Here is a 13,428-nt window from a genome sequence, read left to right as displayed (position 1 = left end):
GTTCACAACTTGTCTTGTGTTATGACTAAAAATAGACTCAAACTACTTTTAGCATATGATTTATGAAAACCACTAGCCTACATGTTCTGTTTTGCTTAATGAATTCTGTTAATATCTGGCTAATTTGTATAACAATGCCGTCTTGTATAACATACATCAGCGTACTTGTCCGGCAGAGAAAATGTGCAAAGTCATGCTGCCATAAACAGATCTCTGTAATTTGGTCATTCCACGGAGCATTTACTTCTCAAGGCAGATCTCGTGGAGTATCGCGATACTTGAGCAGGACCTATTTAAACACCGACCACTGCCGTGAGTTCACACTCATTCATTGACAGAGACACTCGGATTGTGATTACACTTGAAGGTAAGCAATCATCTGATAAAACTTGTTCTCTTTCCACTGAAAATGCTTTGCATGCGAAGTAACCGTACGCGTTTTCATGCTTTGTTTATAATGGAAATTTCCATGTGATTTCTTGACTAATATTATTTGGGGGAAGAGTTTCGTTTTCTGTAACGCAATTTATATTTAGGTGTACTTTTACACAAGTTTGAATTATTAATGCATTGAAAATTGTTGCCTTGTAAACTTTGTTTCTAAGGCACCTACCTGTTGCACTTCGAGCAATCAGAAATGCTTTCAAGTTTGATTTTATTTAACTGGGTTATATAAAATTATTATAATAATAAATTTGTATACATATAAATAGAATTACGTCAACTTTACTATGACGGAAGTCAGTAACTGTAACTGCACATGGGTTGCAAATAAGGAAATCTTGACATAACGAATAAAAAAAGAACTTCCTCAAGACTAACTGTCATATTCTGTTCGTTTCTGTTCTGTTCTATTTAGAACACGCAGTTAATCATAGATCAAGATATTTTGAACTGTGGTATTAACGTTTTGTTTTTTTTGTTTTTCCTGCAAACACATTTTTTTCTCGACCCTAGTAGAAAATGGCAGCTGGAAATGCACATATTGGCAAGCCTGCTCCAGACTTCACAGCCAAAGCTGTGATGCCAGATGGACAGTTTAAAGATCTCAGTTTGTCTGACTACAAAGGTATGACCTTAACATTAATTCAGCAAAGAATAGCTTTCAGTACACAAGAAGAATGTAATATGCGAGACATGAAGAATATTTAACTGTTAAATTAAATTATGCATTTGTTATTTGTTGAACAAACAAACCAAAAAAACTGTGCAAGGAAGTATTGTCAGGAAACTCAGAGGGTGTGTCTTTGGATCCCACAAATATTTTATTAACGATAGTAGTCATTGTGTAACACTGTCTACACACCCTGTGAACTTGAGGCAATTACGTTTCTCTTGTTTCTAGGAAAGTATGTTGTGTTATTCTTCTATCCGTTGGATTTCACCTTTGTGTGTCCCACTGAGATCATCGCCTTCAGTGATGCAGTTGAGGAGTTCAGGAAAATCGGATGCGAGGTCATTGGTGCCTCTGTTGATTCCCACTTCTGTCATCTTGCCTGGTGAGCATTTGAAACTTTTTTTGGTATATTTAATCATTTTCTCTGTCGCCCATTGTTTTTAAGTTTTCTTAGAGTCTTAGACATAAACAGCCTGTTTTATGCTGTTGCATGTTCAAGAAACACCCCCATTTCAATGTGAAATGAGCAACAGTGATCTCACATCAGTGCTATTGTAGTATTATTAATATACTAATATAGTGTTTTTAATATTTTGATTCAGTTTTTATATTTTCTGTTAAAGTTTCACTAATTCTATTGTGTTTTTGTCACTTTGACTTATTTTTAAAATGTATATATATATATATACTTTATTAAGTTTTAGTTTGTTTAGTTACTTTAACTAAATTAAATTAAACGAAAATGAGAAACATTGCCTTTGCAATTAACAGATATTTTTTAAATATTTAATGTCAGTTAATGTAATCTTTTCTAATGGTTTTAGTTTTAGTTTTAGTTAAGGATAATAAACCTCTCACACCTGCTTATTAGTGTTTTTAGAGAGTCTTTGAATTATTCACTCAGCGGATTGGTTGAGAATCGTTCACTGACCAAAACTCTATGACAGCACAAAAATTAAAATACAGATTTAAAAAGAAAGGCAGCTTAATGATTATAATTACTTAACTGAACAACATGTATTTAAAACAGCATGTAAGTGAATAACATCATTAAAAGTAACAAAAAAGTTTATTAATTTCAGACCAACCACAGACCTAATATGAAATTAAAATAATGCCTAATCAGAATAGTGTACATTCTGCTCCATATTACAAAGTTTATTATAATATCTCATATTATAATATATCAAGGTGTTCATGATGCAGGGTAAATTCACAATGAAAGAATTTTCATTTTTTGGTGGATTATCACCTACAACTCGTCTCCTACCTGGAAAATTTGAATTTAGAAAATTAGTCCGGAATCAACTTTCAGAATAAACTTTGTCTGTTCTAAAATAGGTGTAATTTACATGCAAACATGGAAAGTCTAGTTTATTGCAGCAGCTTAGTTTACATTTTTTTTGGGGGGGTGGAGGATATGATTCCTCATAATATGAAATATGACATTATGTTCTTTATCCTCCACTCTTTATATTGACTGTCATCAATAATAATTGCTCAATAATAAATAATGAACTTACTAATGAATGACAATGTTTTGTCTATGTGATCTTTACAGGATAAACACACCTCGGAAACAAGGTGGTTTAGGGCATATGAAGGTCCCTCTGGTGGCGGATTCGCTCCGCTCCATATCTAAAGACTACGGTGTTCTTAAGGAAGATGAGGGTATTGCATACAGGTATGAAGTGACTACCCAGATGCAAAATAATATTTTGAAAAGTACCATATACATTGCCGACCAAAAGTTTTGAGTTTATTTTTTAAGGAAGAAATGAATACTCTAATTCATGCATTTAATTGATCAAAAATGACATTAAAGACATAGTTACAGAATATTTCTAATATTTTAAAATAATATGCTGAACTCTCTATCACGGTTTCCACAAAAATGTTAAGCAGCACAACTGTTTTCAAGAGGGACAGTAATAAAAAATGATTTTCAACAGCAAATCAACACATTAGAATGATTTCTGAAGGATCATGTGATACTGAAGACTAGAGTAATGATGCTGAAAATTCAGCTTTGATCACAGGAATAAGTTACATTTTAAAATATATTAAAATAAAAAAATTTTTTATTTTAAATTGTAAAAATATTTACAGTTTAACTGTATTTTTTGATCAAATAAATGCAGCCTTGTTGAGCACAAGAGACTTATTTTAAGAAAACCTCACATCTCTCTTTTATTTGTCTTTCTTTTCTAACTCAGAGGCCTTTTCATCATTGACGACAAAGGCATTCTGAGGCAGATAACCATCAATGATCTGCCAGTGGGCCGCTCCATTGATGAAACCCTTCGCTTGGTGCAGGCCTTTCAGTTTACCGACAAACATGGAGAAGGTAAAAAATATTTTCTAATCTTTTGGTACTTCTGATTTTACATTCTGTTCCTTTCTTACAAGTACAGTATGTGCCACACAAGGAAGTAGAGAGAAATTTGTTTGTTTTTTGTTAAAAATAAATATAAATTTGTTTTTTGTTGTTGCTTCTTTTCCCTAGTTTGCCCAGCTGGATGGAAGCCCGGAAAAGACACAATTAAGCCCGACGTCCAGCAGAGCAAAGACTACTTCTCCAAACAGCACTAAAAAAAGCACTAGACTGTGCAGCATAGTCTAATGGGCCTGTACAAGGACTATCAACAGAACAGCAGTAGCATGACGTACTGCTACTAGTTAGACTAGCACATCCATGTAGGAGTGATGATGAATAATGTGTAGTTCTATATATTGTGAGAAGGTGTAGGACTAAAGTATAAATCTCAGAACTACCTACAATGTATTGTAACATTTGAGTTAGTATGTATAATGTGTCTTACGGACCTTTTTGTTGTGAAATGAGATGTTATATAGTGGGGACCAGTTAACTGTATTTTCAAATTCTTACATTTCAAACAATAAACAATTTTTTTTAAACAATGAACCACTTATTATTTAAATAAAAATTATTTATTGGAAAATTTTATTAATTTGGTAGCCTACATAAATATGTAGTACTACATAAATATAAGTAAATATTATTCAGGAAGTTATCAATGAAGATAGATCGCTGGCTTTGTGTTTACCGCCAAATGCGCGTGACAGGAGCAAGTGTCTTTTGTGCGCCTTTATTCCGGGTCGCAATTTACCTTAAAAAGTTATCGCTTTACTTACCAATAAACGATAGTATTTATCAAATAACACTTTGCTTTACATAAACAACGACAGATAAGTTGGGTTAATAACGTGCAGAGTTATTTATTGATGCCATAAACGCTTTTGAGAAGGCCTTTGCAGTGTGGAGAAGCTAACGGTAAAGTTAGCTCAAACATGGGAACCAGACAGAAGAGACTAGCTCAAGAAAAAGAAGTGATTGTTGAGGTGAGATACAGAATCAAAAACATCAACATGTTGACGTAAATAAAAAAATATCGTTACAAAAATATAACATGCTACCAAATGAGCTCGATTCAAATGTTATTGTACGTTAGTGTACGTTGTTTTAATACTGTGATCGGGTTCGGTTGGAAAAAGCTTTCAGAATAACAATTTGTTTCTTTATTATTATTGTTATTATCTTAAATGACAGCGGTGGCTAATGTTTTTACTACAATTTTACTGTAAACGATCACTTTTTCCAGTAGTAAATCAGTACTATGGTATATATCAATTATTAAAGGAGAAGTCCACTTCCAAAACAAAGATTCACATATAATGTAACTCACCCTCATGGCATCCAAGATGTTCATGTCTTTCTTTCTTCAGTCGTAAAGAAATTATGTTTTTTGAGGAAAATATTTTAGCATTTTTCTCCATATAATGGTCTCATATGGTGCCCCGATTTTGAACTTCCAAAATGCAGATAAATGATCAGAATAGTGATGTACATGATTCAGGGAGGGGTCAGCTGACCAGTACTGACCTGTGAAAGTTTTCACAGATCAGAATAGTGATTAATATGACTCAGAGAAGGGTCAGCTGACCAGTACAGATCTGTGAAAGTTTTCACAGATCAGAATAGTGATTAATATGACTCAGAGAAGGGTCAGCTGACCAGTACAGATCTGTGAAAGTTTTCACAGATCAAAATTGTGATGTAATTGAATCAGTGAAGGGTTAACTGTCCAAAATTGCTCTGTGAAATTTGTCACAAATCAGAATAGTACATAAGGGCACAGGAAGGATCAACTGACAAAAAATAAACTGTGAAACATTTCCTCGTACGTGAAACGTTCATTAGAGATGTATATGATTTAACTAAGGGCTTGGAAAACCGTTACTCACTGGAACAGCACCATGTGATATTATGATAGAAGAAAAAGAGAGCAGAACATAAAGAAACACTGTTACGCAATAAATAGCGATTGTGAAAGTTTTCACAAATCGAGTTTGACTTAAAAACAATGTTTTTGTATTCGAGCAGTCTGCGTGTTTAATGGTAAAACACGTTAAACACGAAGAGCGCCTATTTTTCACATTCCTTACTATAGCGGACTTACCAAGGGGGTTACGGACAAGAGCTTTGCTGTGAAAAAATTCACAGATCAAGCTGGTTAAGATGACACTGGTTTCAGTCTGCTAAGTTTCCAACTTTCGGAGCTATAAGCATTATAAAATTAAGAGTCGCATCGAAAAAAAACTGATTTCGGCCAAAAGGCACAGCATCACCAGAATTCACAAATCATGGAGAACAACATTCGGGATTATTTGCATGTTTATGACAGCGCACTATATATTTATAGCCAAAAGGAATTCGAATATCAAACCGCAAACTATCTTTACTGCGGTCAGTTACAATGCAGCTTTAAGCGATCCCAAATGCGGTTGTAAACGATCCCAGCCGAGAAAGAAGGGTCTAGCATAACAATCTGTTATTTTCATAAAAATATTACAATTTATTTACTTTTTAATGCCAAATGCTCGTCTTGTCTTACTCTGCCTGAACTGTTTTTGTTCTGGTTCATGACAGTTAGGGTATGTCGAAAAACTCCCATCTCATGTTCTCCCTCAACTTCAAAATCGTCCTATATCACTGTTTTACCTTTTTTGTTAAGGGTGTTTGATCTTCTTTGCATGTTCACTTTGCAAAGACTGGGTCAGTATTTCTGCAGCGATGTAGGATGATTTTAAAATGATTTTTGAAGTTGAGGGAGAAAATACAATTGGAGTTTTTCAACATACCCTAACTGTCTTGAGCCAGAATACACCGAGCAAGTCAGAGCAAGGCAAGACGAGCGTTTGAGGTTAAAAAGTATTTAAATTGTATTTTTTTAAATGAAAATAACTTATCGTTTCGCTAGATAAGACCCTTCTTTCTCAGCTGGGATTGTTTACAACCACATTTGGAATCGTTTGAAGCTGCATTTAAACTGCCTTTTTTAAATTCAAAATCGGGGCACCATATCAGTCCATTATATAGAGAAAAATTCTGAAATGTTTTCCTCAAAAAACATAATTTCTTTACGACTAAAGAAAGAAAGACATAAACATCTTGGATGACAAGGGGGTGAGTACATTATACATTATATGTGAATCTTTGTTTTGGAAGTGGACTTCTCCTTTAATTTCATGGAGTATATTTAAATACCGTTACTATCTGATACTTAATCTGTACCATAGTAGTTTTTGTAACCATTTTACTATGGTAAAAAGACAATGTAATATTTCAATTAAATTGTAATATTTTAAAGAACTACTTAGACCAAAAAATGAAAATTAGCTTAACATTTTCTCACCCTCAGGCCATCCAAGATGTAGATGAATTTGGTACTTCATCTTGGATGACCTAGATTTTTATTTTTGGGTGAACTACGCCTTTAGGCCCCAAAATTATACTTCTATTACATTAGTTAAAATTATTATGTATGATAATTATCATGGGTATTATAATTAATATACTGTGTGCTCAGTTACATGTCTTCAAATTAACATTTGTGTATGTACGTACACTAGCAGTCAAAAATTTTTAAACAGTCTTTTCTGCTCATCAAGGCTGATCCAAAGTACAGCAAAAGCAGTAAAATGTGTAAATATTTTTACATATCTATTTAAAATATCTGTTTTCTATTTGAAAATATTTTAAAATATAATTAATTCATGTGATTTCAAAGCTTAATTTTTAGCATCATGCAAAGTTTATAATACTTTTGTAACATTATAAATGTCTTTATTATCACGTTTGATCAATTTAAAGCACCCTTGCTAAATAAAACTTGAATAGTATAGTGTTTAATGTTACAAAAGCTTTTTATTTTTAGATAAATGCTGATCTTTGGATCTTCTATTTATCAAAGAATCCTGAAAAACTGTACTCAGCTGTTTTAAATATTGATAATAAGAATAATAATAAATGTTTCTTGAACAGCAATTCAGCATATTAGAATGATTTCTGAAGGATCATGTGACACTGAAGACTGGAGTAATGATGCTGAAAATGTATCTTTGATCACAGGAATCAAATACATTTTAAAATATATTTAAATAGAGAGCAGTTATTTTAAATAGTAAAAACATTTAACAATATTACTATTTTTGCTGTATTTAGGATCAAATAAATGCAGGCTTGGTGAGCAGAAGAGTCTTCTTTAAAAAACATTAAAAATCTTACTGTTCAAAAACTTTTGACTGGTAGTGTATGTGTATGGAGTTCAGGGCACCATTCTTTGTAAAGCTGCTTTCAAACACTATTATAAATCAACGAAACCCCTGTGTTTCATCAGGCGCTGGATACTAGGGCCCAGTCAGTGGTTTTTGTCAAACGCATGGTGGTTATAGCTGTATCCTCCATCACCTATCTACGTGGGATATTTCCAGAGGACTCCTACAGATCCAGATACCTGGAAGGTATAAGTACTGTATACACATTCATTTATTAGTGAATGAATACCAGACTGTTTGAAATATGTCATACAATCAGTTTTGATGAATGTTGTTCCTCAGATTTGTGTATCAAAGTCCTCAAACAAGATTGTCAATGCCCCGAAGCCCGCAAACTCATCAAATGGTAATTTTATATGTTGTATTTGTAGAGTACATTGCCATGTGTGTATATTAAAATTGTTACAAATGTATTTTGGAAAGTATATTTGTAATGTGTAAAATATGATGCTATAAAAAGTCATCATAATCATACTTCTGTCCTTCAAGGCTGTTGGGATGTTTTGATGCTTTGGAGAAGAGATATGTAAGTCAAAAGCACCATATTTAGATATAAATCCATGTTTCTTTTTATTTGTTTATTTATTTTTACTTATTATTTCATGTACTTTGTATTTTGCAGCTTCAAATGGTGGTCATTGGGGTCAGTATGTATGTTTTAATTTCTATAATATTAAAAAAATCACAATATTTCATTTCCTGTTTGTTTTTTGTTTTATGCATTTTTTAACTGCAGGTACACACGAGCCCAGATGACAGTCATGTAAGTCTACAATCTTTCACTGAGTTTTTAGATCAGGGTTTTTTAAACTTTTGATGCCAAGGACCCCTAAAAATATATTTTTTTTGTGTTCAGAATAGTGTTGTCACGATACCAAAATTTTGACTTCGATACAATACCTGACTAAAATATCACGATACTACTACTGAAATGATACTACGGAAAAAAACAGAACAACAGCAAAAATAATTGAATAATAGATGATCCATTGGAGATCATAGTTATTTTATCTATTAAAACAAAGCGTTTCATCCCCCCTTTAAAAAAATAAATAAAAATAAATAATAATCACATGCCTGTGGCACTACACAGGATTATGGTGAACAAGTACCGAGCCTAAAGGTATGTGGAGATCTTTGCTATATTGGTAAGTTAGCTTAAAGGATAAAGCCAAATCTTGTTTCATTATATAGTAATTTTATTTCACAATAACAATTTATATCATCATGACATTTTTTGTTATTTTATCTTTGTTATTAATAATAAGAACCTAGATAAAAGTAACAAACTAAAGGACAACTACAATAAAATAAAGACACAAATGAAATAAATAGGGCCCTACGAAATCTGTTTTATTATTTCCTAAATTCTATTTTAATATTTCTAGACTCTTTTAATGGTTACAAAAGCATATCTAATGATATAGGATATAGGATAATTAGATCTGATAAAGAATTCATTTATTATAGACTATTTTTTTCCCCCAGAAATACTGTGTTGTGTATTTACAATATTCTGGTAAATATTTTTTTCTGGTAAATATTCCTTAAACATTGTTTTAATAATATTTTTATTATTAGTAGTAGTATATCTTTGAATTAAGTAATATATTTCTGACTGTCAATTTAAACCGAACTTTTATTTTGACAGTTGCTGTGAAGACCTTTAGGTTTCTGTTTTGTATATTACATGGATGGCGAATGTCGGTCCTGGAGAGCCGCAGCCCTGCATAGTTTTGCTTCAGCCCTATTCAAATGCACCTGAACAAGCTAATCAAGGTCTGAAGGGTTACTAGAAAGCAACAGGCAGATGAGTTTTAATTAGAGTTGGAGCTGAACTCTGCAGGGCTGCAGCTCTCGAGGACCGGAGTTCGCCACCCCTGGTATATTATATGACGATAGTTTTCCACAAAAGAAACGTTAAAATGCTCATGAAGTGACTTTCAGAGCAGTTCTGGAGATTATGTTCATGTGTTCATGTACTCACAATATTGAGTCGGCAGAGGCTGAAAACACAGCGAGCGTCACGTGTACGTGTGTAGTAAACAAAACTGCGCGTCTGCGCCATTCACTAACACAGACACTCAGAAATACGGCTCTTATTAAAATGCATTCCTAAAGTACCGGTACTAGTAAAATGCGGAATCATACCATTTTTAAAAGCAGGGTATCGCAATACTTTTTAAGTACCGGTATATCGTGCTTTTATATTATTGTTATACTAAAGCCAAATTCTAAAGAATGTTATATATTTCCTGTTAAATTTAAGTTTAGACCTACATTAGAATAATGTTAGATGCAAACCTGGAGAGAAACATTTTCAATATATAAGTTGAGGCGTGGATTTTTTATTCATTTGTTTTTTTTTATTTTTTATTTTAAGAAAACCTGAAAACTCAGGAGCACAGGAATACAGACATAAAAACCACAGCATACAAGTCTTAACAAAACATAGACTGAGCAAAATGCAAGAACTGACAATGAACTTGCACATTCAAGTTACAAATGCACATGTTTGTACTTTAAAAATAAAGTGGATATAAACAGTATATAAACAAACAAGCAACTAAAGAAGACAGAGAAAGCATTGTAACTAACAGAAACTGAAACACATCAAAATACGAGTCCTTAGACACACCAAAAAAATGTTACATACATTTTATTAATAACTTATGTTAACACATAAACTTGTTCCTAGTGCTATACATTTTTGGAAAAAGTGGACTTTAATAACATAACTTTTTCAAACTGGCTGTTTTGTCTCTTACATTACATCTCTTACATTCTGTCTCTTACGTTTGTTTTCTCAGCATGTCATTGAGTCCTACCAGTTTAAGTTCAGATATTCAGAGTGTGGACCACAGATGGACATCCTGAGGTGTGGTATTGTACATTGAAATTTCATTGTTTTTACTGTATTTTTGATTAAATAAATTACTGTTATATTACGGATTCCAAACTTTTAAATGGTAGTGCATATAGTTTTGCATGTTCAGGTGCTACCAGTTCAATTTAAATTTAAGGGATAGTTCACCTAAAATGAATATTCTGTCATTAATTACTCACCCTCATGTTGTTCCAAACCTGTAAGACCGTCATTCATTTTCAGAACACAAATTATTTTTTGATGAAATCCCAGAGCTTCCTGGCACTGCATAGACAGCAACACAACTCACACGTTCACATGGTACTCTCGTGAACGCATGTTGAAAACTGACAGAGAAGAGAAGTCGTTATTTTTGTTTTCTTTAAGCACAAATAGTATTCTCTGGGCTTTATAACATTGTGTGTGAACCACTGATGTAGCATGGATTACGTCCTTACTATCTTTCTGGGCCATAAATGTGTCCATAAAATATAAAAAATATCTTAATTTGTGTTCCAAAGATGAACAAAGGTCTTAGGGATTTGGAACAACATGAGGTTGAGTAATTAATGACAGAATTTTCATTTTTTGGTGAACTATCCCTTTATGCAAAAAACAAAAACAAAAAAACAATCGCAACATCACTTTAGAAACTCTAATTGTCTTCTCTTTTCTTCATTTCAGTAATGTAAATGGGGACATGAAAGTGACCTTAGAGGACACAAAAAAAGCTTCATCGCTCCTGATCAGGAAGCTGTTCCTCCTCATGCAGAATCTACAGTCTTTGCCCACTGGAGTCTACCTCACTATGAAACTCTACTACTATGATGATGGTACAACATGCTGCCTTTACATCCCAGGGTTTCTATGGGGTCTGGAAAAGTATGGAAAAAAGAAAGCAGAATATGGAAAAATATTTGTGTTTCCAGACTTTTGTCCCTATGTATTTTTTTTTAATAATAGAAAATTAAGAATTTAATGAAAGTAAATAATGCAGTTGTTTTTTTTTCCTGATTCTTTAGTGATTGTCAAATATGACCAAATGAATTCAAGGTGCACTTTTTCATTATGCAAAATTCAGGTTATAAGCGCTTTGGGTTTATTTTCACTCTGTTCTTAGCACTGTATTACATAGCCTTTGCAAAAATAAAAAATATACAGACTTTTGTGTGCACACAGAAACCATTAAACTTATCATATAGGACAATGCACACTAAACCACCTATTGTGCTATCAGCCCATTTTGCAGAGTGGTTTCTTGTCCTCCACAAAGTATGTGTTAAAGAGACCTGAGGCCTTGTAATGACATACTGCCCTAACGAAAGCAAAGTTTTTAACTTTTTTTTTTTTTTTTTACAGTACCTGCCTTTTTTTATAGACCTTGGAACTTGAACTTTAGGCCTTGATATTAGAAGGTACTACCATAAGAATAATCTTAATGACTAGTGTACTTTTGTCTCAATTTAAGTCACACCACCGGAATATGAGCCACCAGGATTCAAGGCAGGTGTAAATGATAGCCTGTGGTTCGAGGGAACTGCGGTGCATTTCAGAGTGGGCGATATTCAGTCTCGCTTCCACACCATGAAGTTACGTGTGACGGCAGCACAGAGCCGGCTTGGAAAGCTACAGGAGGCAGGCCAGTTGAGTGAGAATGACATGGAGATGGAGACACCCTCTCTCTCTCAGATCAGAGCAACAGAAATGGTAGAAAAAAAAAAAAAGCAGATGTTAAACAGGATAAGCTTTGATATGTGTATTTAGATTATGAAACACTTCTTTGTCTTGTGACAGGTGAACCACGAGCAAGACCTGCCCTCTGAAGATGGTAAGGTTTTTGTTCAGAAAAAAGTGTGCTGCACATGTCCTGAAAGTGAAGCCAAAACATTTCACTATCTGGTGGCTGGCTGCAGTATAGGTCATAAATCCCATCCTCTCTTTGTAAACCAATGGGATGTAAACCCAACTAAAAAATCTAATTGCACTGCAAATAAATTTTTCTCAAAGTTCTATGATGTTGATGTATGTTTTCAAGTGTTAATTTTTCTTATTAGCTTACATTTAGTTATTTGATGCTGTAAAAATGGGGTGTGGCATCAAGATTGTGAGCTTATGATTGGGTATGCAGGAATTTGGGCGGGGCATTGATATCATGGCCCCACCTCACGATCACTAATGCGCAGATTTGGGGTCCAAATTATGTCATCAGCACAAGATGACACAACGGCCACATCTGGGATATTTTGGCTTCACTTTTTTTTTTATATTCGAAGGAAGTGGAGACACATCATCCATCTCATTTTTTACAGTCTATGGTCTTGATCTTTTGCAGAATCAATTGCACAGTTCAAACAGCCAAAAAAAGCTATAGCAAAGGTAAGATATTTTTGATTTTTTAAGAGATAAACATTTTTATATCATGTTTTAATTTTTTTCATTATTTGCACAGAGGAAATGTGTCAGAAGCAAAGTCTCAAGAAAGAAAAAGACGAAATGCTATTGAAAAATAAAAAACACGACAAGTTTGCATCAGACAAACTAAAATGTTTTAAATAGGTTTTTGCTAATATATCTTTTTAAGTTAGGCAGTAAAATGTCTTTTTAGTAGGTAGATTGAGTTTTTGACTAAATAATTAGTTATGGAGAATTCACCCTCCTCATATTCTAGAATTTATTTATTGAGTGGACTTCTGTTTGTAGTTGATGAAGAAGGAAGATCTTTTAACTGAAAGTACAAAACAATGTTGAATGCATGACGCATCAGCAGCTTGTTATATATGAGTATATACATAAAATAAACAACACT

General features: G+C 33.3%; 2 protein-coding genes across 3 annotated transcripts; both read left to right on the top strand.

Annotated features, from left to right (window-relative positions):
• Nucleotides 1-246: 246 nt before the first annotated feature.
• Nucleotides 247-4,039, top strand: prdx1 (peroxiredoxin 1). 2 transcript variants are annotated; one of them, XM_051096498.1, is made up of 6 exons: nucleotides 247-367; nucleotides 958-1,069; nucleotides 1,346-1,499; nucleotides 2,679-2,801; nucleotides 3,334-3,464; nucleotides 3,624-4,039. In XM_051096498.1, exons 2-6 carry the CDS (start codon nucleotides 964-966, stop codon nucleotides 3,707-3,709), a joined length of 600 nt encoding a protein of 199 aa, XP_050952455.1. In that variant the 5' UTR covers nucleotides 247-367; nucleotides 958-963; the 3' UTR covers nucleotides 3,710-4,039. The 2 variants fall into 2 exon arrangements, with proteins under 2 accessions (XP_050952455.1, XP_050952466.1); XM_051096509.1 differs by having other exon boundaries at nucleotides 281-367; nucleotides 961-1,069.
• Nucleotides 4,040-4,220: 181 nt separating this feature from the next.
• zte38 (zebrafish testis-expressed 38) lies at nucleotides 4,221-13,398 on the top strand. The gene is made up of 12 exons (XM_051134378.1): nucleotides 4,221-4,480; nucleotides 7,819-7,942; nucleotides 8,039-8,102; nucleotides 8,246-8,282; nucleotides 8,379-8,399; nucleotides 8,493-8,519; nucleotides 10,567-10,634; nucleotides 11,307-11,455; nucleotides 12,091-12,329; nucleotides 12,417-12,450; nucleotides 12,955-12,998; nucleotides 13,072-13,398. The coding sequence occupies exons 1-12, from the start codon at nucleotides 4,430-4,432 to the stop codon at nucleotides 13,123-13,125; spliced, it is 912 nt and encodes a 303-aa protein (XP_050990335.1). The 5' UTR covers nucleotides 4,221-4,429; the 3' UTR covers nucleotides 13,126-13,398.
• Nucleotides 13,399-13,428: the final 30 nt, after the last annotated feature.

The sequence above is a fragment of the Labeo rohita genome, chromosome 2, assembly GCF_022985175.1.
Source record: "Labeo rohita strain BAU-BD-2019 chromosome 2, IGBB_LRoh.1.0, whole genome shotgun sequence".
Lineage (NCBI taxonomy): Eukaryota > Metazoa > Chordata > Actinopteri > Cypriniformes > Cyprinidae > Labeo > Labeo rohita.
Note: the sequence above shows the minus strand (reverse complement) of the source record. Positions and strands in the feature narration are given on the sequence as shown.

What these genes read in the sequence shown, in the direction of transcription:
- zte38 (XM_051134378.1), top strand. Translation starts at nt 4,430, where the DNA reads ATGGGAACCAGACAGAAGAGACTAGCTCAAGAAAAAGAAGTGATTGTT. An exon ending in ATGCTTTGGAGAAGAGATAT is followed by an intron (nt 8,283 to 8,378) that starts GTAAGTCAAAAG and finishes TGTATTTTGCAG; the next exon opens with CTTCAAATGGTGGTCATTGG. An exon ending in AGACCTGCCCTCTGAAGATG is followed by an intron (nt 12,451 to 12,954) that starts GTAAGGTTTTTG and finishes GATCTTTTGCAG; the next exon opens with AATCAATTGCACAGTTCAAA.
- prdx1 (XM_051096498.1), top strand. Translation starts at nt 964, where the DNA reads ATGGCAGCTGGAAATGCACATATTGGCAAGCCTGCTCCAGACTTCACA. An exon ending in CACTTCTGTCATCTTGCCTG is followed by an intron (nt 1,500 to 2,678) that starts GTGAGCATTTGA and finishes TGATCTTTACAG; the next exon opens with GATAAACACACCTCGGAAAC. An exon ending in GATGAGGGTATTGCATACAG is followed by an intron (nt 2,802 to 3,333) that starts GTATGAAGTGAC and finishes TTTCTAACTCAG; the next exon opens with AGGCCTTTTCATCATTGACG.